This window comes from Salmo trutta, chromosome 22, assembly GCF_901001165.1.
Source record: "Salmo trutta chromosome 22, fSalTru1.1, whole genome shotgun sequence".
Classification (NCBI taxonomy): Eukaryota; Metazoa; Chordata; class Actinopteri; order Salmoniformes; family Salmonidae; genus Salmo; species Salmo trutta.
In genome coordinates, this window is record NC_042978.1 from 46309196 (window position 1) to 46328568 (window position 19373).

The following is a 19373-nucleotide window of genomic DNA, read 5'->3' on the forward strand; positions in this document are numbered from 1 at the left end:
CAAGCCGAATTTCTTCAGCCTCCTGAGGTTGAAGAGGCACTGTTGCTCCTTCACCACACTGTCTGTGTGGGTGGACCATTTCAGATTGTCAGTGATGTGTATGCTGAGGAACTTCAAGTTTTTCACTTTCTCCACTGAGGGCCTGTTGATGTGGATAGGGACGTGCTCCCTCTGCTGTCTCCTGAAGTCCACAATCAGCTCATTCGTTTTGTTGACGTTGAGGGAGAAGTTATTTTTCTGGCACCACTCCGCCAGGGCCCTCGCTTCCTGCCTGTAGGCTGTCTCGTCGTTGTTGTGTCATCTCCAAACTTCATGATTGAGTTGAAGGTGTCCACGTAATCAAAACAGTCTTGAAGCATGGATTCCGATTGGTCAGACCAGCGTTGAATAGACCTTAGCACGGGTACTTCCTATTTGAGTTTTTGCCTATAGGAAGAGGGGTTGGGGGAGGGCCTTGTAGCCATCCCGGAAGGGAGACTAACAACGGTCGAGAGTTTTGAATCGTGAGTACCACAGGCGATGTGTTGATAGAACTTCGGTAGAGGTTTGCTGTATTAAAGTGTCCAGCTATAATAAATGTGGCCTCAGGATATGCAGTTTCCAGTTTGCACAAGTCCAGTGTAGTTCCTTCGGAGCTCTATCGGAGCCATCTTAGTATCCAGGAACGGAGCTAAGCACAGGCAAAGTCCTCGTGGAAAACCTGCTTCAGTCTGCATTCCACCAGACACTTGGAGATTCATTCACCTTTCAGCAGGACAATAACCTAAAACACAAGGCCAAATCTACACTGGAGTTGCTTACCAAGAAGATCGTGAATGTTCCTGAGTGGCTGAGTTACAGTTTTGACTTAAATCTACTTGAAAATCAATGGCAAGACCTGAAAATGGTTGTCTAGCAATGATCAACCACTAATTTGACAGATCTTGAAGAATTTAGAAAAGAATAATGGGCAAATGTTGTACAATCCAGGTGTGGAAAGCTCTTTAGAGACTTACCCAGAAAGACTCACAGCTGTGATCGCTGGCAAAGGTGTTTCTGCAAAGTATTAACTCAGGGGTGTGAATACTTATATAATTTAGATATTTCTGTATTTCATTTTCAATACATTTGAAATAAATTCTAAAAACATGTTTTCACTTGGTCATTATGGAGTATCGTGTATAGATGGGCGAAAAATTAATATTTAATCAATTTTGAATCAGGCTGTAACAACAAAAATTTGAATAAGTCATAGGGTTATGAATACCTTGTGAAGGAACTGTATACCTAAGACTTACGGAGCAGAGTTGGTGGTATATGGCTGTCACGTTATATATCGGAGACTTACGGAGTAGAGTTGGTGGTATATGGCTGTCACGTTATATATCGGAGACTTACGTAGTAGAGTTTGTGGTATATGGCTGTCATTGTTATATAGCGGAGACTTACGGAGTAGAGTTGGTGGTATATGGCTGTCACGTTATATATCGGAGACTTACCTAGTAGAGTTGATGGTGGTATATCCTGAGGGGCATTCTGGGATGCAGGCTCCGTTGTGGATGACGTACTCGTGGCAGTCGTTGCCCTTCCCGTTCTTGCACTGGTTGTGGAGGTCCTGACAGAAGGAGAGAGAGACGCAGCGCCAGCCCTTGAAGGTGTAGTATCCCTGGGGACAGCGGTCCACGCAGGTGTCCTGGTGCTGGAGGTTCTGGCATGCCACACAGCGGCTAGCGTTGCCTGCCTCCGAGCAGCCACCCAGGCACTGGTCGTGGCAGCAGTGACCATGTTGGGTACAGGCCCGATGTTTACAGGTGGATGGACACACTGTGAAGGGGGGTGGGGGCAGGATGGGAGGAGAGCGAGAGAGAGAGAGAGAGAGAGAGAGAGAGAGAGATGATGGTAAGAATTCAAACTCAATACAGGAGGAAGACATTTGTAGAATCCTCAGTGTAAAGCTGTCTGAGTTCAGTCTTGTATCTGATTGGACTGTAGATAAAACTAACACCTGACCTATTTGATCCAGTGTATTTCCTTCAGCCATTCAGCTTGTCATTTCACTCCTATTGGACAATACAGCTCTGCTCTTTCATCAAACACTAGCTAGAAACTGAAACATCCGGAAACATCTGAAAGCCACCAATGGATCTCAGCTAAAGTTCTAGACAGCCTTCCCAAAGTGCAGAGCATATCTCCGGACCAGCAGCACTGCTGGGAGTCCTCCGGTCCGAACAGCGGCCCGCCGTGGAGACAGACACCCCAGACGGAGACAAACACCTCAGACAAAATGGAAACAGGCAGAACAAAGTGAAGGGATTGGAGAGGCTGCTGTGTCAAAGCTCTGTGTCGTTCTGCATGTTCGGTGAGCAGGGGAGAGGGGTGCTGGCTGGGGCCAACTGGTACAATACATGGGGGCCTCTGCACGGCCGGCCATCAGCACATAAAGGACGACCACATTCCTGCTTCTTGCTGAACTGGGCTGGCTCCACTCCCAGTAGCCTATAGCACCTGCCTGGTGGGATGACCCCTTTCTAACAACGACCTAGTTCACAGTCAGAGCTACTGCTACAGAAAATCCTGTCCCTGGTCCCGGTCCCGGTCCCCAGTCACGGTAAAAATAACCCGCCGCAGTGCAGCCTCAGCCACGCTCGGACACAACCAGTTCATAAACAGAGATGGTCAAAACAACTTGGCTCAAAGTTCCAACTACCACATATATAGACACGGCAGCAGGGCTTTCAGCTCTCTGTTAGTTACACAACTTAAAGCTCCTTTACTTTAGGTTCTCTTTACGAGAGTGTCTGAGAGGATAAACATTTACTCCACAAAGTCAGATCTCTCTAGCTTAAACTGACGGATTTTAAATCTGGATTTATTTTTTGTTGTACGTTACTTAAGATTGATGTACCAAAATCGAGTCTAGGGGGTTAACCCTGCTTTAGCCAATACTCACTGATCTGGCTCTACAGTCTGGCTATGAAAATACCCTTTTTGTTACTAATTTAAAATCAGAACCATGCACATTAATTAATAATGACTAACTTTGATTGCAAAAATTGTTGGGAAGAGATTTTCCATGTACTGATTCCATGACACATGGTTTACGAACTGATACACAAAACAAGGCTGGATTGAAAACATTGTAGAATAATAGTGAAGACATCAAAACTATGAAATAACACATGGAATCATGTAGTAACCAAAAGTGTTAAACAAATCAAAATATATTTTAGATTCTTCAAAGTTGACACCCTTTGCCTTGATGACAGCTTTGCACACTCTTGGCATTCTCTCAACCAGCTTCACCTAGAATGCTTTTCCAACAGTCTTGAAGTTGCTCCCACATATGCTGAGCACTTGTTGGCTGCTTTTCCTTCACTCTGAGGTCCAACTCATCCCAAACCATCTCAATTGGGTTGACGTCGGGTGATTGACGTCGCCATCACACTCCTTGGTCAAATAGCCCTTACACAGCCTGGAGGTGTGTTTTGGGTCATTGTCCTGTTGAAAAACAAATGATAAGCCCAAACCAGATGGGATTGCATTTCGCTGCACAATGCTGTGGTAACCATGTTGTTAACTGTGCCTTGAATTCGAAATAAACCACTGACAGTGTCACCAGCAAAGCACCCCCACACTATCACACCTCCTCCTCCATGCTTCACGGTGGATCATCTGTTCACCTACTCTGCATCTCACAAAGACACGGCGGTTGGAACCAAAAATCTCAAATTTGGACTCATCAGACCAAAGGACAGATTTCCATCGGTCTAATGTGCATTGCTTGTGTTTCTTGGCTCAAGCAAGTCTCTTCTTCTTATTGGTGTCCTTTAGTAGTGGTTTATTTGCAGCAATTCGACCATGAAGGCCTGATTCACGCAGTCTCCTCTGAACAGTTGATGTTGAGATGAGTCTGTTACTTGAATTCTGAAGCATTTATTTGGGCTGCAATTTCTGATGCTGGTAACTAATGAACTTATCCTCTGCAGCAGAGGTAACTCTGGGTCTTCCTTTCCTGTGGCGGTCCTCACGAGAGCCAGTTTCATCATAGCGCTTGATTGTTTTACAACTGAACTTGAAGAAGTTCTTGAAATTTTCCAGATTGACTGACCTTCATGTCTTAAAGTAATGGACTGTAGTTTCTCTTTGCTTATTTGAGCTGTTCTTGCCATAATATGGACTTGGTCTTTTACCAAATAGGGCTATCTTCTGTATACCACCCACACCTTGTCACAACACAACTGATTGGCTCAAATGCATTAAAAAGGAAAGAAATTCCACAAATATACTTTGAACTAGTCACAGCTGTTAATTGAAATGCATTCCAGGTGACTTCCTCATGAAGCTGGTTGAGAGAATGCCAAGAGAGTGCAAAGCTGTCAAAGGCAAAGGGTGGTTACTTTGTAGAACCTCAAATATAAAATAGATTGATTTGCTTAACCCTTTTTTGTTACTACATGATTACATATGTGTTATTTCATAGTTCTGACATCTTCACTATTATTCAACAATGTAAAAAATACTAAAAACAAAGAAAAACCCTGGAATGAGTAGGTGTGTCCAAACCTTTGACTGGCACTGTATACGGGGATACAACCATCCCAGCTCTGCAGATTTTGCTACAAAGAGACAGAGTCATTAGATCATTTGTTTTGGCACTGTCCATATGTAGCTTGTTTTTGGTTGCAGATTCAGGAATGGCTGAAGAATTGCAACAATTACCTAGAGCCAACTCTCCAAGTAGCACTGCGGGGTGATTTGAAAAGTCATAATCAATCAATAATATTATTATAAAAAAAGTATATTCTCAGTTAAAGATAAAGGTTCAGAACATGTGTGAAACATCACAGCACAGTTCAAAAATATATGGCAAATAGATAGATGGGACTAAAAACAAACAAAAAAAGATAACTATTGTAAAATATACTGCGTCCGTAACATGTTTATAGTATTTATAAGCTGGAAGTAGAAGCCAAAGTGTTGTTATCCATTAGTTTACTCCAAATAGAGTAGTGGTGGTAGGGTTAGGGGAACATAATAAAATGAAAATATTTACAAAAATATCAACAACAAAAAATAATGACCAACTTCTTGCAGCAGGAATTATAGAAAATTAACAGGTCTCATAAACAATCTCTCAAGCACAAGCCCACGAGCTAGTGAGTAGCCAGCTAATCTTTAAATGATAAGTTTAGTCAATTTGATCTATTTACTAGCTAGAATAGTTGAATGGTTATGAACACACCCTTCTGTCCGTCTCCAAATGTTTGAACAGCACGCGAGCGTGTCGACTTTGTTCAGATGTTGAAATCAAGTGGCCTACCTTATTTCTCAGAATGAGAACGAGTTTCCATTTTCTTATATAGGCCTACTTGTGTTTTATGCTTATTGCACATGTATAAAACACAGACTAGACAGCAAGTATAAAAGTCTTCGGCTAAAATGCTGCTAGCGGTACATGGTACCGCAACGCCGTGGGTGACAAACTGATGTGGGACGAAAATTGACAAGATGATGTTATAATACTGTTTATGCATCGAATAGCTTTGATGAGTACTCTCTCATCAGTGGCTATGGGACTGAGTTGGGCCTCTGGGCTTGAGCTGACAGTTGACTTGGTCATAAAACCTAAAAGACTGCATTCCATAGACTAGATGTGGTGGGTGTGACCCGAGATAGAGATAGCCTGGAGTAGAACAAAAATCCTTATTGTTTCTAATCATTCTTGCATCTGGGAAACTAAGCCGGGGTTGGGGGTTAAAACAACACCAGTTGCAAATAACTACAAGATGAACCCGAGGTGACTTATGATGCCCCCCAATCTGCATGGGAGGGGTGGAACCAGCCATGACCAAGCATTTTTTCATCTACTATATAAGAACTCTGCATTGTCTGTAAGGTTAAGCTCTCGTGTGGGGTGTGGTAGGGGGGAGGGGCGTTGTGTGTTTGTATAAATGGGAAGGTGCACAGTCACAGCAGGAGCGACGAAAAAGTGACCAAAAAGACAAACGGACATAAACGCTCATAACAAATGTAGATAAAAACGTTCTTGTGATACAGGTATTTGGAAAATTACGCTAAAACATACATTTCAATTAATCAAATGAATTTGATGTATTGCCCAGCCCTTCCGGAGACACCTGAAACCCCACCTCTTTAAGGAATACCTGGGATAGGATAAAGTAATCCTTCTAACCCCCCCCCCCTTAAAAGATTTAGATGCACTATTGTAAAGTGGTTGTTCCACTGGATATCATAAGGTGAATGCACCAATTTGTAAGTCGCTCTGGATAAGAGCGTCTGCTAAATGACTTAAATGTAAATGTAAATACTGACAACATGGAGGAGAGGCAAATAGCAGAGAACCTAAAAACTGCATTAACTAGCAGCAGTAAGGTAAGCGCTGTCTGGTAGCCAGGACTGCAGTAGATTGAACTGCACTGCCCCCCACCACCACAACACTACTTGAGGCTCAGGTCTGGCCCAGTCTGCCCCCCACCACCACAACACTACTTGAGGCTCAGGCCTGGCCCAGTCTGCCCCCCACCACCACAACACTACTTGAGGCTCAGGTCTGGCCCAGTCTGCCCCCCATCACCGCAACACTACTTGAGGCTCAGTTCTGGCCCAGTCTGCCCCCCCACCACCACAACACTACTTGAGGCTCAGGTCTGGCCCAGTCTGTCCCCCACCACCACAACACTACTTGAGGCTCAGGTCTGGCCCAGTCTGTCCCCCACTACCACAACTTGAGGCTCAGGTCTGGCCCAGTCTGCCCCCCATCACCACAACACTACTTGAGGCTCAGGTCTGGCCCAGTCTGTCCCCCACTACCACAACAATCTAGAAAAAAGAAACGCACACCTATAAAGGCGAGGTGCTGGCTAGCGGAGTAGAAAACTAGAAAATAAGGGAAACTACCACAACAACATTACTTGAGGCTCAATATGGATACAATATGTCAGGGAAAGCATACCTCTACACAAAACTAGCAGTCATTTATGGCTAAATCATCGTAAAAGTGAAACTGTATAAGTCAAGTCCAGGTCACTTTTTCAACCAGTTCTCTCGTGACCAGGATACAAGGGTAGGCTTGGGCTGTATCCAGAACTTCATACCATTTTTCTCCCATCCTGCCATAGCACCAACAAACAAACAAAAACATTGGGCATCTATTACCAGAATGATAACAACATTAGCGAAATCTGTAATAGTGAAATGTGAAGGAAGAGCAGCATATGACGGAGCAGAGGGGAGAAGAACAGAAGAGGGGGAAAAAAACTACTAGGAAGCACAGGAAAGAAAATGGCAGCTGTACAGATAACTCACCAAGAGCTCTGACTTCTCAAACAAAGCAGAAAGATGTTATAAGATGGCAAACATTTAGCAGTGAATTACATACAAGTGGAACATCATCACCTCATATGAGCCGCACAACAAAGACTGTCTTATAGATATAGAATGCTATGGTCTCCCCAGCTCCCGCCGTTTCCCGTTGTGCTATTTACAAACAAACACGCTACTGACTCAACTGTTCTGGGGAACTACGGTAACCTTCATAATATAAAATAATGTGACAGGTGAAATACTAATGTATTGCACAAGTTGACTGCAGGTATTTACTTAACTACAAATATTAAAATCTATTGATGAACTTCAAATAAATAGTTAACGGTATTAAAAACACATCCCGTAGGTTTTACCAAATGCACGGCCAGGCACGACTCCAACACCATTACATTTGGCGATGACAAAACAGTGATAGGCCTGATCACCGACAACGACGAGACAGCCGATAGGAAGGAGGTCAGAGACCTGGCCGTGTGGTACCAGGACAACAACCTCGACCTCAACGTGATCAAGACAAAGGAGATGATTGTGGACTACAGGAAAAAGAGGACTGAGCACGTCCCCTTCTCATCGACGGGGCTGTAGTGGAGCAGGTTGAGAGCTTCAAATTCCTTGGTGTCCACATCACCAACATGGTCCAAGCACACCATGACAGCCGTGAAGCGGGCACGACAAAACCTATTCCCCTTCAAGAGACTAAAAATATTTGGCATGGGTCCTCAGATCCTCAAAAGGTTCTACAGCTGTACCACTGAGAGCATCCTGACTGGTTGCATCACTGCCTGGTAGGTATGGCAACTGCTCGACCTCCGACCGCAAGGCACTACAGAGGGTAGTGCGAGGTCCTGCCATCCAGGACCTCTATACCAGGCGGTGTCAGAGGAAGGCCCTTAAAATTGTCAAAGACTCCAGCCACCCTAGTCATAGACTGTTTTCTCTGCTAGGAACGCCAAGTCTAGGTCCAAGAGGCTTCTAAACAGCTTTACCCCCAAGCCATAAGACTCCTGAACATCTAATCAAATGTCAGACTATATACCCAGACTATTTGCATTGCCCCCTCCCCCCAATAGTCACTTTATTAACTCTATCTACATGTACATACTACCTCAACTAACCGGTGCCCCCCTGTATATATTGTTATTTTTTTACTGCTGCTCTTTATTTACTTGTTACTTTTAATCTGTTATTCTTAGCCATATTTTTTGAAACTGCATTGTTGGTTAGGAGCTCGTAAGTAAGCATTTCACTGTAAGGTTGTATTCGGAGCCTGTGACTAATACAATTTGAAAAACACATCCAGTGGCTCTTACCAAATACCCCGGTATATATGGTATATACATATGGTATATACGGTATATACATACGGTATATATGGTATATATGGTATATACGGTATATACATACGGTATATATGGTATATACGGTATATATGGTATATACATACGGTATATATGGTATATACGGTATATACATACGGTATATATGGTATATACGGTATATACATACGGTATATATGGTATATACATACGGTATATATGGTATATACATACGGTATATATGGTATATATGGTATATACATATGGTATATATGGTATATACATATGGTATATACGGTATATACATATGGTATATATGGTATATACATACGGTATATACGGCCTATAAGGCCTAAGCCTGGTTGGAGGTAACACATCAAAAGTAACATGTTACAGTAATATATTACTTTTACGAGTAACAGAACAATACGAGGAGTTTCTGTTTTGTAATATTATTAGAGTTAGGGCAAGCGTACCTATTAAAGCACATGTACCCATTTTAAGCCCACTTCCAGCTTTGGATTCAAAGAATAAATAAACGATTTTTTTTTTAAATCTCCTGCTAGCGTAATACTTCCTGTACCTGCCTAGATAACCACCCCCTCCTGTTACCACCATGTTTGTGCTCAACCTTCCTTCACATTTATCACTCTCAATCGTAAACGAGAAACCTATTCTGCAAGTTTTACCTTTGAAGCGTCCATGCAGCATCAACAATTTGATCTGGATCAGTTTCCTGAGAATATCCATTTAGATCTTGTTAAATGAGGCTACGTAGCCGACAGTCTTGTTTCGAAGTATGAAATTCAATCTTGATAAATCTAACGCATCAAAGAAATACTGTCCATAAACATTCAGGCAGCTTAAAGCCATTAAATAAATGGTAATCAAGTCACAACAAGGCCGACTTCAAACGCTCAACATCAAAATTGTAATAACCGCCGCATTAACTGACCACGGTGCGAATGCAAACTATGTCAGATAAATCCTAGACACAATTAGGTTTAAAGCACTGAAATAAAAGTCACAATCAAAGAAATTACTTCACAGAGATTTTTATTTGGTGTGTTTTCATTTGTTCTGTAGTGGTGCAGTACGGTGTGTTCTGTAGTGGTGCAGTATGGTGTGTTCTGTAGTGGTGCAGTATGGTGTGTTCTGTAGTGGTGCAGTATGGTGTGTTCTGTAGTGGTGCAGTATGGTGTGTTCTGTAGTGGTGCAGTACGGTGTGTTCTGTAGTGGTGCAGTATGGTGTGTTCTGTAGTGGTGCAGTACGGTGTGTTCTGTAGTGGTGCAGTATGGTGTGTTCTGTAGTGGTGCAGTACGGTGTGTTCTGTAGTGGTGCAGTACGGTGTGTTCTGTAGTGGTGCAGTATGGTGTGTTCTGTAGTGGTGCAGTATGGTGTGTTCTGTAGTGGTGCAGTACGGTGTGTTCTGTAGTGGTGCAGCATGGTGTGTTCTGTAGTGGTGCAGTACGGTGTGTTCTGTAGTGGTGCAGTACGGTGTGTTCTGTAGTGGTGCAGTACGGTGTGTTCTGTAGTGGTGCAGTACGGTGTGTTCTGTCGTGGTGCAGTATGGTGTGTTCTGTCGTGGTGCAGTATGGTGTGTTCTGTCGTGGTGCAGTACGGTGTGTTCTGTAGTGGTGCAGTATGGTGTGTTCTGTAGTGGTGCAGTATGGTGTGTTCTGTAGTGGTGCAGTATGGTGTGCTCTGTAGTGGTGCAGTATGGTGTGTTCTGTAGTGGTGCAGTATGGTGTGTTCTGTAGTGGTGCAGAATGGTGTGCTCCAGTGTGAGGCCATCTGGGGCTGCTGCTAGTGAGGACACACTGAGACTGACCACAGGCTGGGAGTCTTCATCGTTCTCCTCGGGACCCGCCCATCCTCTCTCTCTCTCTCACACACACACACACACACACACACACACACACACACACACACACACACACACACACACACACACACACACACACACACAGTGGACAGTTCTGAAATATCCGCCCTGTGCTCACCCCAGCGGAAAACGTTTCAGGAGTTCTTCTCATTTCATACATGGCTGGCAACGTGGCTGCAGAGGACCCAAAAAAAAGTCCTGAAACGCTCCTTTTGTTTTTTGGGGAAGGGTTATGATGTCGCCACTGAACTATTTAACAGTTGACAGGAGGAAAACTCTTGGAAGAGGAGAAGAGGATTTGAAAAGCATGGTTAAGAATGTATTAGTGGGCCAGTAGGCCAGACACACAGTCAGAGACAGACAGCCCGACAGACAGCCAGCCAGCTAGACAGCCAGGGACAGACAGCCAGCCAGACAGCTAGACAGCCAGCCAGCCAGACAGCTAGACACCCAGCTAGACAGCCAGCTAGACAGCCAGACAGACAGCTAGACAGCCAGCTAGACAGCCAGCTAGACAGCCAGGGATAGACAGCCAGCTAGACAGCCAGCTAGACAGCCAGGGACAGACAGACAGCTAGACAGCTAGACAGCCAGCTAGACAGACAGCTAGACAGACAGCTAGACAGACAGCTAGACAGGCAGCTAGACAGCCAGGGACAGACAGCCAGCTAGACAGCCAGGGACAGACAGACAGCCAGCTAGACGGCCAGGGACAGACAGACAGCTAGACAGCCAGCTAGACAGCCAGCTAGACAGCCAGGGATAGACAGCCAGCTAGACAGCCAGCTAGACAGCCAGGGACAGACAGACAGCTAGACAGCTAGACAGCCAGCTAGACAGACAGCTAGACAGGCAGCTAGACAGCCAGGGACAGACAGCCAGCTAGACAGCCAGGGACAGACAGACAGCCAGCTAGACGGCCAGGGACAGACAGACAGCTAGACAGCCAGCTAGACAGCCAGCTAGACAGCCAGCTAAACAGCCAGCTAGACAGCCAGCTAGACAGCCAGCTAGACAGCCAGCTAGACAGCCAGGGACAGACAGACAGCTAGACAGCTAGACAGCTAGACAGCCAGGGACAGACAGACAGCTAGACAGACAGACAGCTAGACAGCCAGCTAGACAGCCAGCTAGACAGCCAGGGACAGACAGCCAGCTAGACAGCCAGGGACAGACAGACAGCTAGACAGCCAGCTAGACAGCCAGGGACAGACAGACAGACTTCGAGGGATGACACCACGGTGAGGACATCACACACTGTTACTGCCAACAGAAGAACAAGGAAGGATCCCTCTCAGTAAGCAGGCTGGGGGAGAGAGGGAGGGGGCTGGGGGAGAGAGGGGAGGGGGCTGGTTGGAGAGAGGGAGGGGGCTGGGGGGAGAGAGGGAGGGAGGGAGGGAGGGAGAGAGGGAGGGGCTGGGGGGAGAGAGGGGAGGGGCTGGGGGAGAGAGGGAGGGAGGGGGCTGGGGGAGAGAGGGAGGGAGGGGGCTGGTGGAGAGAGGGAGGGGGCTGGTTGGAGAGAGGGAGGGGGCTGGTTGGAGAGAGGGAGGGGGCTGGGGGGAGAGAGGGAGGGGGCTGGGGGGAGAGAGGGGAGGGGCTGGGGGAGAGAAGGAGGGGGCTGGGGGGGAGAGAGGGATAGGCAGGTGAAGAGAGTGGAGGGGCTGAAGGAGGGATAGTGTGGGCTCTAAGAGGGGTGGGGAGGGAGGGAGGGAGGGAGGGAGAGGGATAGTGTGGGTTCAGAGAGGTGGGGAGGTGAGGGAGGGAGGAAAGGATAGTGTGGGTTTAGAGAGGGTGGGGAGGTGAGGGGAGGATAGTGTGGGTTCAGAGAGGTGGGAGGTGAGGGGAGGATAGTGTGGGTCAGAGAGGTGGGGAGGTGAGGGGAGGATAGTGTGGGTTCAGAGAGGTGGGGAGGTGAGGGGAGGATAGTGTGGGTTCAGAGAGGGGGGAGGTGAGGGGAGGATAGTGTGGGTTCAGAGAGGTGGGGAGGTGAGGGGAGGATAGTGTGGGTCAGAGAGGTGAGGGAGGGAGGTGAGGGAGGGAGGGAGGGGAGGATAGTGTGGGTTCAGAGAGGTGGGGAGGGAGGGAGGGAGGGAGGGAGGGAGGGAGGGAGGGGAGAGGGATAGTGTGGGTTCAGAGAGGTGGGGAGGGTGAGGGAGGGAGGAAAGGATAGTGTGGGTTTAGAGAGGTGGGGAGGTGAGGGGAGGATAGTGTGGGTTCAGAGAGGTGGGGAGGTGAGGGGAGGATAGTGTGGGTTCAGAGAGGTGGGGAGGTGAGGGGAGGATAGTGTGGGTTCAGAGAGGTGGGGAGGTGAGGGGAGGATAGTGTGGGTTCAGAGAGGTGAGGGAGGGAGGTGAGGGAGGGAGGGAGGGGAGGATAGTGTGGGTTCAGAGAGGTGGGGAGGTGAGGGAGGGAGGGAGGGGAGGATAGTGTGGGTTCAGAGAGGTGGAGAGGTGAGGGAGGGAGGGGAGGATAGTGTGGGTTCAGAGAGGTGGAGAGGTGAGGGAGGGAGGGGAGGATAGTGTGGGTTCAGAGAGGTGGAGAGGTGAGGGAGGGAGGGAGGGGAGGAAAGTGTGGGTTCAGAGAGGTGGAGAGGTGAGGGAGGGAGGGGAGGATAGTGTGGGTTCAGAGAGGTGGAGAGGTGAGGGGAGGATAGTGTGGGTTCAGAGAGGTGGGGAGGTGAGGGAGGGAGGGGAGGATAGTGTGGGTTCAGAGAGGTGGGGAGGTGAGGGAGGGAGGGGAGGAAAGTGTGGGTTCAGAGAGGTGAGGGAGGGAGGGGAGGATAGTGTGGGTTCAGAGAGGTGGAGAGGTGAGGTGAGGGGAGGATAGTGTGGGTTCAGAGAGGTGGGGAGGTGAGGGAGGGAGGGGAGGATAGTGTGGGTTCAGAGAGGTGGGGAGGTGAGGGAGGGAGGGGAGGAAAGTGTGGGTTCAGAGAGGTGAGGGAGGGAGGGGAGGATAGTGTGGGTTCAGAGAGGTGGAGAGGTGAGGGAGGGAGGGGAGGATAGTGTGGGTTCAGAGAGGTGGAGAGGTGAGGGAGGGAGGGGAGGATAGTGTGGGTTCAGAGAGGTGGAGAGGTGAGGGAGGGAGGGGAGGATAGTGTGGGTCAGAGAGGTGGAGAGGTGAGGGGAGGATAGTGTGGGTTCAGAGAGGTGGGGAGGTGAGGGAGGGAGGGGAGGATAGTGTGGGTTCAGAGAGGTGGAGAGGTGAGGGAGGGAGGGGAGGAAAGTGTGGGTTCAGAGAGGTGGGGAGGTGAGGGAGGGAGGGGAGGATAGTGTGGGTTCAGAGAGGTGGGGAGGTGAGGGAGGGAGGAAAGGATAGTGTGGGTTTAGAGAGGTGGGGAGGTGAGGGGAGGATAGTGTGGGTTCAGAGAGGTGGGGAGGTGAGGGGAGGATAGTGTGGGTTCAGAGAGGTGGGGAGGTGAGGGGAGGATAGTGTGGGTTCAGAGAGGTGGGGAGGTGAGGGGAGGATAGTGTGGGTTCAGAGAGGTGGGGAGGTGAGGGGAGGATAGTGTGGGTTCAGAGAGGTGGGGAGGTGAGGGGAGGATAGTGTGGGTTCAGAGAGGTGAGGGAGGGAGGTGAGGGAGGGAGGGAGGGGAGGATAGTGTGGGTTCAGAGAGGTGGGGAGGGAGGGAGGGAGGGAGGGAGGGAGGGAGGGAGGGAGGGAGGGAGAGGGATAGTGTGGGTTCAGAGAGGTGGGGAGGTGAGGGAGGGAGGAAAGGATAGTGTGGGTTTAGAGAGGTGGGGAGGTGAGGGGAGGATAGTGTGGGTTCAGAGAGGTGGGGAGGTGAGGGGAGGATAGTGTGGGTTCAGAGAGGTGGGGAGGTGAGGGGAGGATAGTGTGGGTTCAGAGAGGTGGGGAGGTGAGGGGAGGATAGTGTGGGTTCAGAGAGGTGGGGAGGTGAGGGAGGGAGGGGAGGATAGTGTGGGTTCAGAGAGGTGGAGAGGTGAGGGAGGGAGGGGAGGATAGTGTGGGTTCAGAGAGGTGGAGAGGTGAGGGAGGGAGGGGAGGATAGTGTGGGTTCAGAGAGGTGGAGAGGTGAGGGAGGGAGGGAGGGGAGGAAAGTGTGGGTTCAGAGAGGTGGAGAGGTGAGGGAGGGAGGGGAGGATAGTGTGGGTTCAGAGAGGTGGAGAGGTGAGGGAGGGAGGGGAGGATAGTGTGGGTTCAGAGAGGTGGGGAGGTGAGGGAGGGAGGGGAGGATAGTGTGGGTTCAGAGAGGTGGGGAGGTGAGGGAGGGAGGGGAGGAAAGTGTGGTTCAGAGAGGTGAGGGAGGGAGGGGAGGATAGTGTGGGTTCAGAGAGGTGGAGAGGTGAGGGAGGGAGGGGAGGATAGTGTGGGTTCAGAGAGGTGGAGGGGTGAGGGAGGGAGGGGAGGATAGTGTGGGTTCAGAGAGGTGGAGAGGTGAGGGAGGGAGGGGAGGATAGTGTGGGTTCAGAGAGGTGGAGAGGTGAGGGAGGGAGGGGAGGATAGTGTGGGTTCAGAGAGGTGGGGAGGTGAGGGAGGGAGGGGAGGATAGTGTGGGTTCAGAGAGGTGAGGGAGGGAGGGGAGGATAGTGTGGGTTCAGAGAGGTGGAGAGGTGAGGGAGGGAGGGAGGGGTCTCTCTGACATCAGAGCCTTTTTCTGTTTCCTTTCACACTGAGCAGTGAACACTCACACACAAACAGAAAAATGCATCAACATACTTTCACTCCGTGCTCTTCCCTCTTTGTGCAGTGCAGTGTGTACATGCTGTGACCACGCAGCGCTGTGACCACGCAGCGCTGTGTCAGTCTGACTCCCGATCCCCCAGGAGGAATCCATGCCGTAGTACAGCTCCCACACCAGATCCGCCCTCACCCTTAACCAATGTGTTTGCTGGCTGTGGAAAGCAGCCATTCAATGGCCTCTTCCATGTCAGGGAGGAGAACTGCCCGGGGTTAACCCTTCCATGTCAGGAAGGAGAACTGCCTGTGGTTAACCCTTCCATGTCAGGAAGGAGAACTGCCTGTGGTTAACCCTTCCATGTCAGGAAGGAGAACTGCCTGTGGTTAACCCTTCCATGTCAGGAAGGAGAACTGCCTGTGGTTAACCCTTCCATGTCAGGGAGGAGAACTGCCTGTGGTTAACCCTTCCATGTCAGGGAGGAGAGCTGCCATGGGGTTAACCCTTCCATGTCAGGGAGGAGAACTGCCCGGGGTTAACCCTTCCATGTCAGGGAGGAGAACTGCCCGGGGTTAACCCTTCCATGTCAGGGAGGAGAACTGCCCGGGGTTAACCCTTCCATGTCAGGGAGGAGAACTGCCCGGGGTTAACCCTTCCATGTCAGGGAGGAGAACTGCCCGGGGTTAACCCTTCCATGTCAGGGAGGAGAACTGCCCGGGGTTAACCCTTCCATGTCAGGGAGGAGAACTGCCCGGGGTTAACCCTTCCATGTCAGGGAGGAGAGTTGCCCGGGGTTAACCCTTCCATGTCAGGGAGACCTGCCCGGGGTTAACCCTTCCATGTCAGGGAGGAGAACTGCCCGGGGTTAACCCTTCCATGTCAGGGAGGGGAGCTGCCCCGGGGTTAACCCTTCCATGTCAGGGAGGAGAACTGCCCGGGGTTAACCCTTCCATGTCAGAGAGGAGAACTGCCCGGGGTTAACCCTTCCATGTCAGGGAGGAGAACTGCCCGGGGTTAACCCTTCCATGTCAGGGAGGAGAACTGCCCGGGGTTAACCCTTCCATGTCAGGGAGGAGAACTGCCCGGGGTTAACCCTTCCATGTCAGGGAGGAGAGCTGCCCGGGGTTAACCCTTCCATGGAAAACAAACAGAAAGCAACCGAGGCAAACTAGGAGAATACGAGGCCATTTCTCGCTGCTGAGGGGAGCTATTCCGCTACCCCCTCTCTCTCTCTCTCTCCATCCTTTTTCTCCCTCCCTCTCAGCCCTTTTTGCCCCAGGCCTGCTCAGAGCCTACTACTAGCTAGCACAATGTTTATGCTAACACTGCGGCTAACACTGCCCTGCAGCATTCCCATTCTGATCACGCTAACGCTAAGTTACGCTAGCTGTGCCAAACACAGCCCGTTCATTCATCCCCCTCCTCCCCTCCATTCACCCACAGCCCCAGCTCAGCCTGAACCAGTCTCCCAAACTCACCCCCCTTCATCTCTCTCTCTCTCTCTCTCTCTCTCTCTCTCTCGCGTTTCCAGGCCACGACCCCTCTTTCATTCATACGCCTTGTTTTTCTTTCAAACCGGATGGAGGGATGGCGGAGAAGAGAAAGGATTTTTTTGTAAAAATATATATATTTAACGAGGCTAGTCAGTTAAGAACAAATTCTTATTTACAATTACGGCCTACCGGGGAACAACTGCCTTGTTCAGGGGAAGAATGATGGATGATTCCAACGCTTCTACGGAAGATGGAAACCTACTCTGTTCCACTAACACTACACCCACCTTATCACTATTCCGCTAACACTACACCAACCTTATCACTATTCTGCTAACACTACACCAACCGTATCACTATTCCACTAACACTACACCAACCTTATCACTATTCCGCTAACACTACACCAACCTTATCACTATTCCGCTAACACTACACCAACCTTATCACTATTCCACTAACACTACACCAACCTTATCACTATTCCACTAACACTACACCAACCTCATCACTATTCCACTAACACTACACCAACCTTATCACTATTCCGCTAACACTACACCAACCTTATCACTATTCCACTAACACTACACCAACCTCATCACTATTCCACTAACACTACACCAACCTTATCACTATTCTGCTAACACTACACCAACCTTATCACTATTCCACTAACACTACACCCACCTTATCACTATTCCACTAACACTACACCAACCTTATCACTATTCCACTAACACTACACCAACCTCATCACTATTCCACTAACACTAACTCACCATCACTATTCCACTAACACACCCACCTTATCACTATTCCACTAACACTACACCCACCTTATCACTATTCCACTAACACTACACCAACCTTATCACTATTCCACTAACACTACACCCACCTTATCACTATTCCACTAACACTACACCCACCTTATCACTATTCCACTAACACTACACCAACCTTATCACTATTCCACTAACACTACACCCACCTTATCACTATTCCACTAACACTACACCCACCTTATCACTATTCTGCTAACACTACACCCACCTTATCACTATTCCACTAACACTACACCCACCTTATCACTATTCCACTAACACTACACCAACCCAGGCAGCTCCCTATCTCTCACTAGTGTGTTCTGCTGGGTTTTAATGCGTTTTCTTTCCTGATGATCAAAGGTGAGCGGTGTGTTTACGCTTCATGTGTTCAGGGCTGTAATCCCCCCATGCAAAGAGAGAGCCTGGGAAGAGAGGCGGTGGGTCTGAGCCAATAGCAGCGCAGGCACAGGAACATACTTCCTACTTTTACACATAAACCACCCCTCTAATTGGCAGTGTTGTCTGAGGGCAAAGGGTGGGGAACCATAACAAACAGGCTTTACCCCAGAGGCTCTCTCTCAGAGGCGCGCGCACACACACACACACACACACACACACACACACACACACACACACGCTTACAAGGAAATGTTTACTAAGAAAACACACACTTACACAGGCATGCACTTTCTAGGAGTCCTAAGATTCAAAAGCTGAACTATAAATGCTTCTAGTGATCTGATTTAAGACATCGTCCCATGGTGGAGGAGGAAAATGGAGAGGAGGAGGAGGAGGAGGACGGACAGGAGGAGGTAGACGATAGGGGAAACAAAAACATCAACAGACAAATCCCTGGGAGGCAGGGAGACTGAGCGTGAGTGTGAGCTGTAGTGTCACTATATCGTCAGACTGAGGACACGCTTCCAGGCCTGACACACAGATAACGAGCAGAGATTATGAAGGCTACAACAACAGGGAGAAAGAGTATGAAACCTTTGTGGACAGGAGAGAAGAGGAAAGGAGCTCCCCATCGGGCAAAAACAACATTTTGAGAAGGAAAGGGGGGAAACAGAATGAATGCTGTGGTGGTGTTGAGAAGGAAAGGGGGGAAACAGAATGAATGCTGTGGTGGTGTTGAGAAGGAAAGGGGGGAAACAGAATGAATGCTGTGGTGGTGTTGAGAAGGAAAGGGGGGAAACAGAATGAATGCTGTGGTGGTGTTGAGAAGGAAAGGGGGGAAACAGATAGTTGTGTTGGGCGAGGTGGAGAAAGTTGGAAAGAGCTGGAACACCCTAGCGTAACTCCACCCCAGTCAGCCAGCCAGCCAGCCAGCCAGCCAGCCAGCCAGCCAGCCAGCCAGCCAGCCAGCCAGCCAGCCAGTCAGCCAGCCAGCCAGCCAGCCAGTCAGCCAGCCAGCCAGCCAGCCAGCGTGTTAGAGCGATGAGGAAGAGAGCTGTAAACAGAGGGTGAAGGTTAGCTGTATGGCTAATAACCTTACTATCTTGGAACTATTCATACAGTGTTACTATAAGAAGTGATGTAAAAAATAAATGCTCTCTCTGTACCCATTGTTCTGTCTATTTATAATTTAAAAAAGGTAAGACATCTCAACTGTCACCAAGACAACGACATACAAAAAAAAGGTAGGTTGACGTCCTAGCTGCTGTGTACTCGATGACTCGTTTCCTGATGCTCAGCCATAAAACACTAAATGTTTGGATAAGAAAGTAGCTGCTTTGTCAAGTCTCTCTCCTGTGTAAATGAAACTCTTCTGGGAGGACGATGGCTTTGGCGTGTATGACATGTGACGACAGAGAAGCAGAGACATGGGAATGTTCTAGATGATTTGGTCAACGACGTGTTCTAAAGCACCTAACCTATTTGAT

At 48.8% G+C, this 19373-nt stretch overlaps 1 protein-coding gene and 1 long non-coding RNA gene across 4 annotated transcripts in view; both read right to left on the minus strand.

Moving 5' to 3' along the window:
- The window catches only part of LOC115158830 (insulin receptor-like), a 178533-nt gene that overhangs the window by 50040 nt on the left and 109120 nt on the right, over nt 1-19373 (minus strand). For all 3 annotated transcript variants that reach the window (XM_029708186.1, XM_029708185.1, XM_029708184.1), the window contains exon 3: nt 1479-1803. In XM_029708186.1, coding sequence (XP_029564046.1) covers nt 1479-1803 — 325 coding nt within the window. The remainder of the gene's footprint in view (nt 1-1478; nt 1804-19373) is intronic.
- LOC115158833 (uncharacterized) lies at nt 16360-18823 on the minus strand. Its single transcript, XR_003868748.1, has 2 exons — nt 17590-18823; nt 16360-17409 (listed from the first exon to the last, which is right to left on the minus strand). It is a non-coding gene; the product is annotated as an uncharacterized LOC115158833 (long non-coding RNA).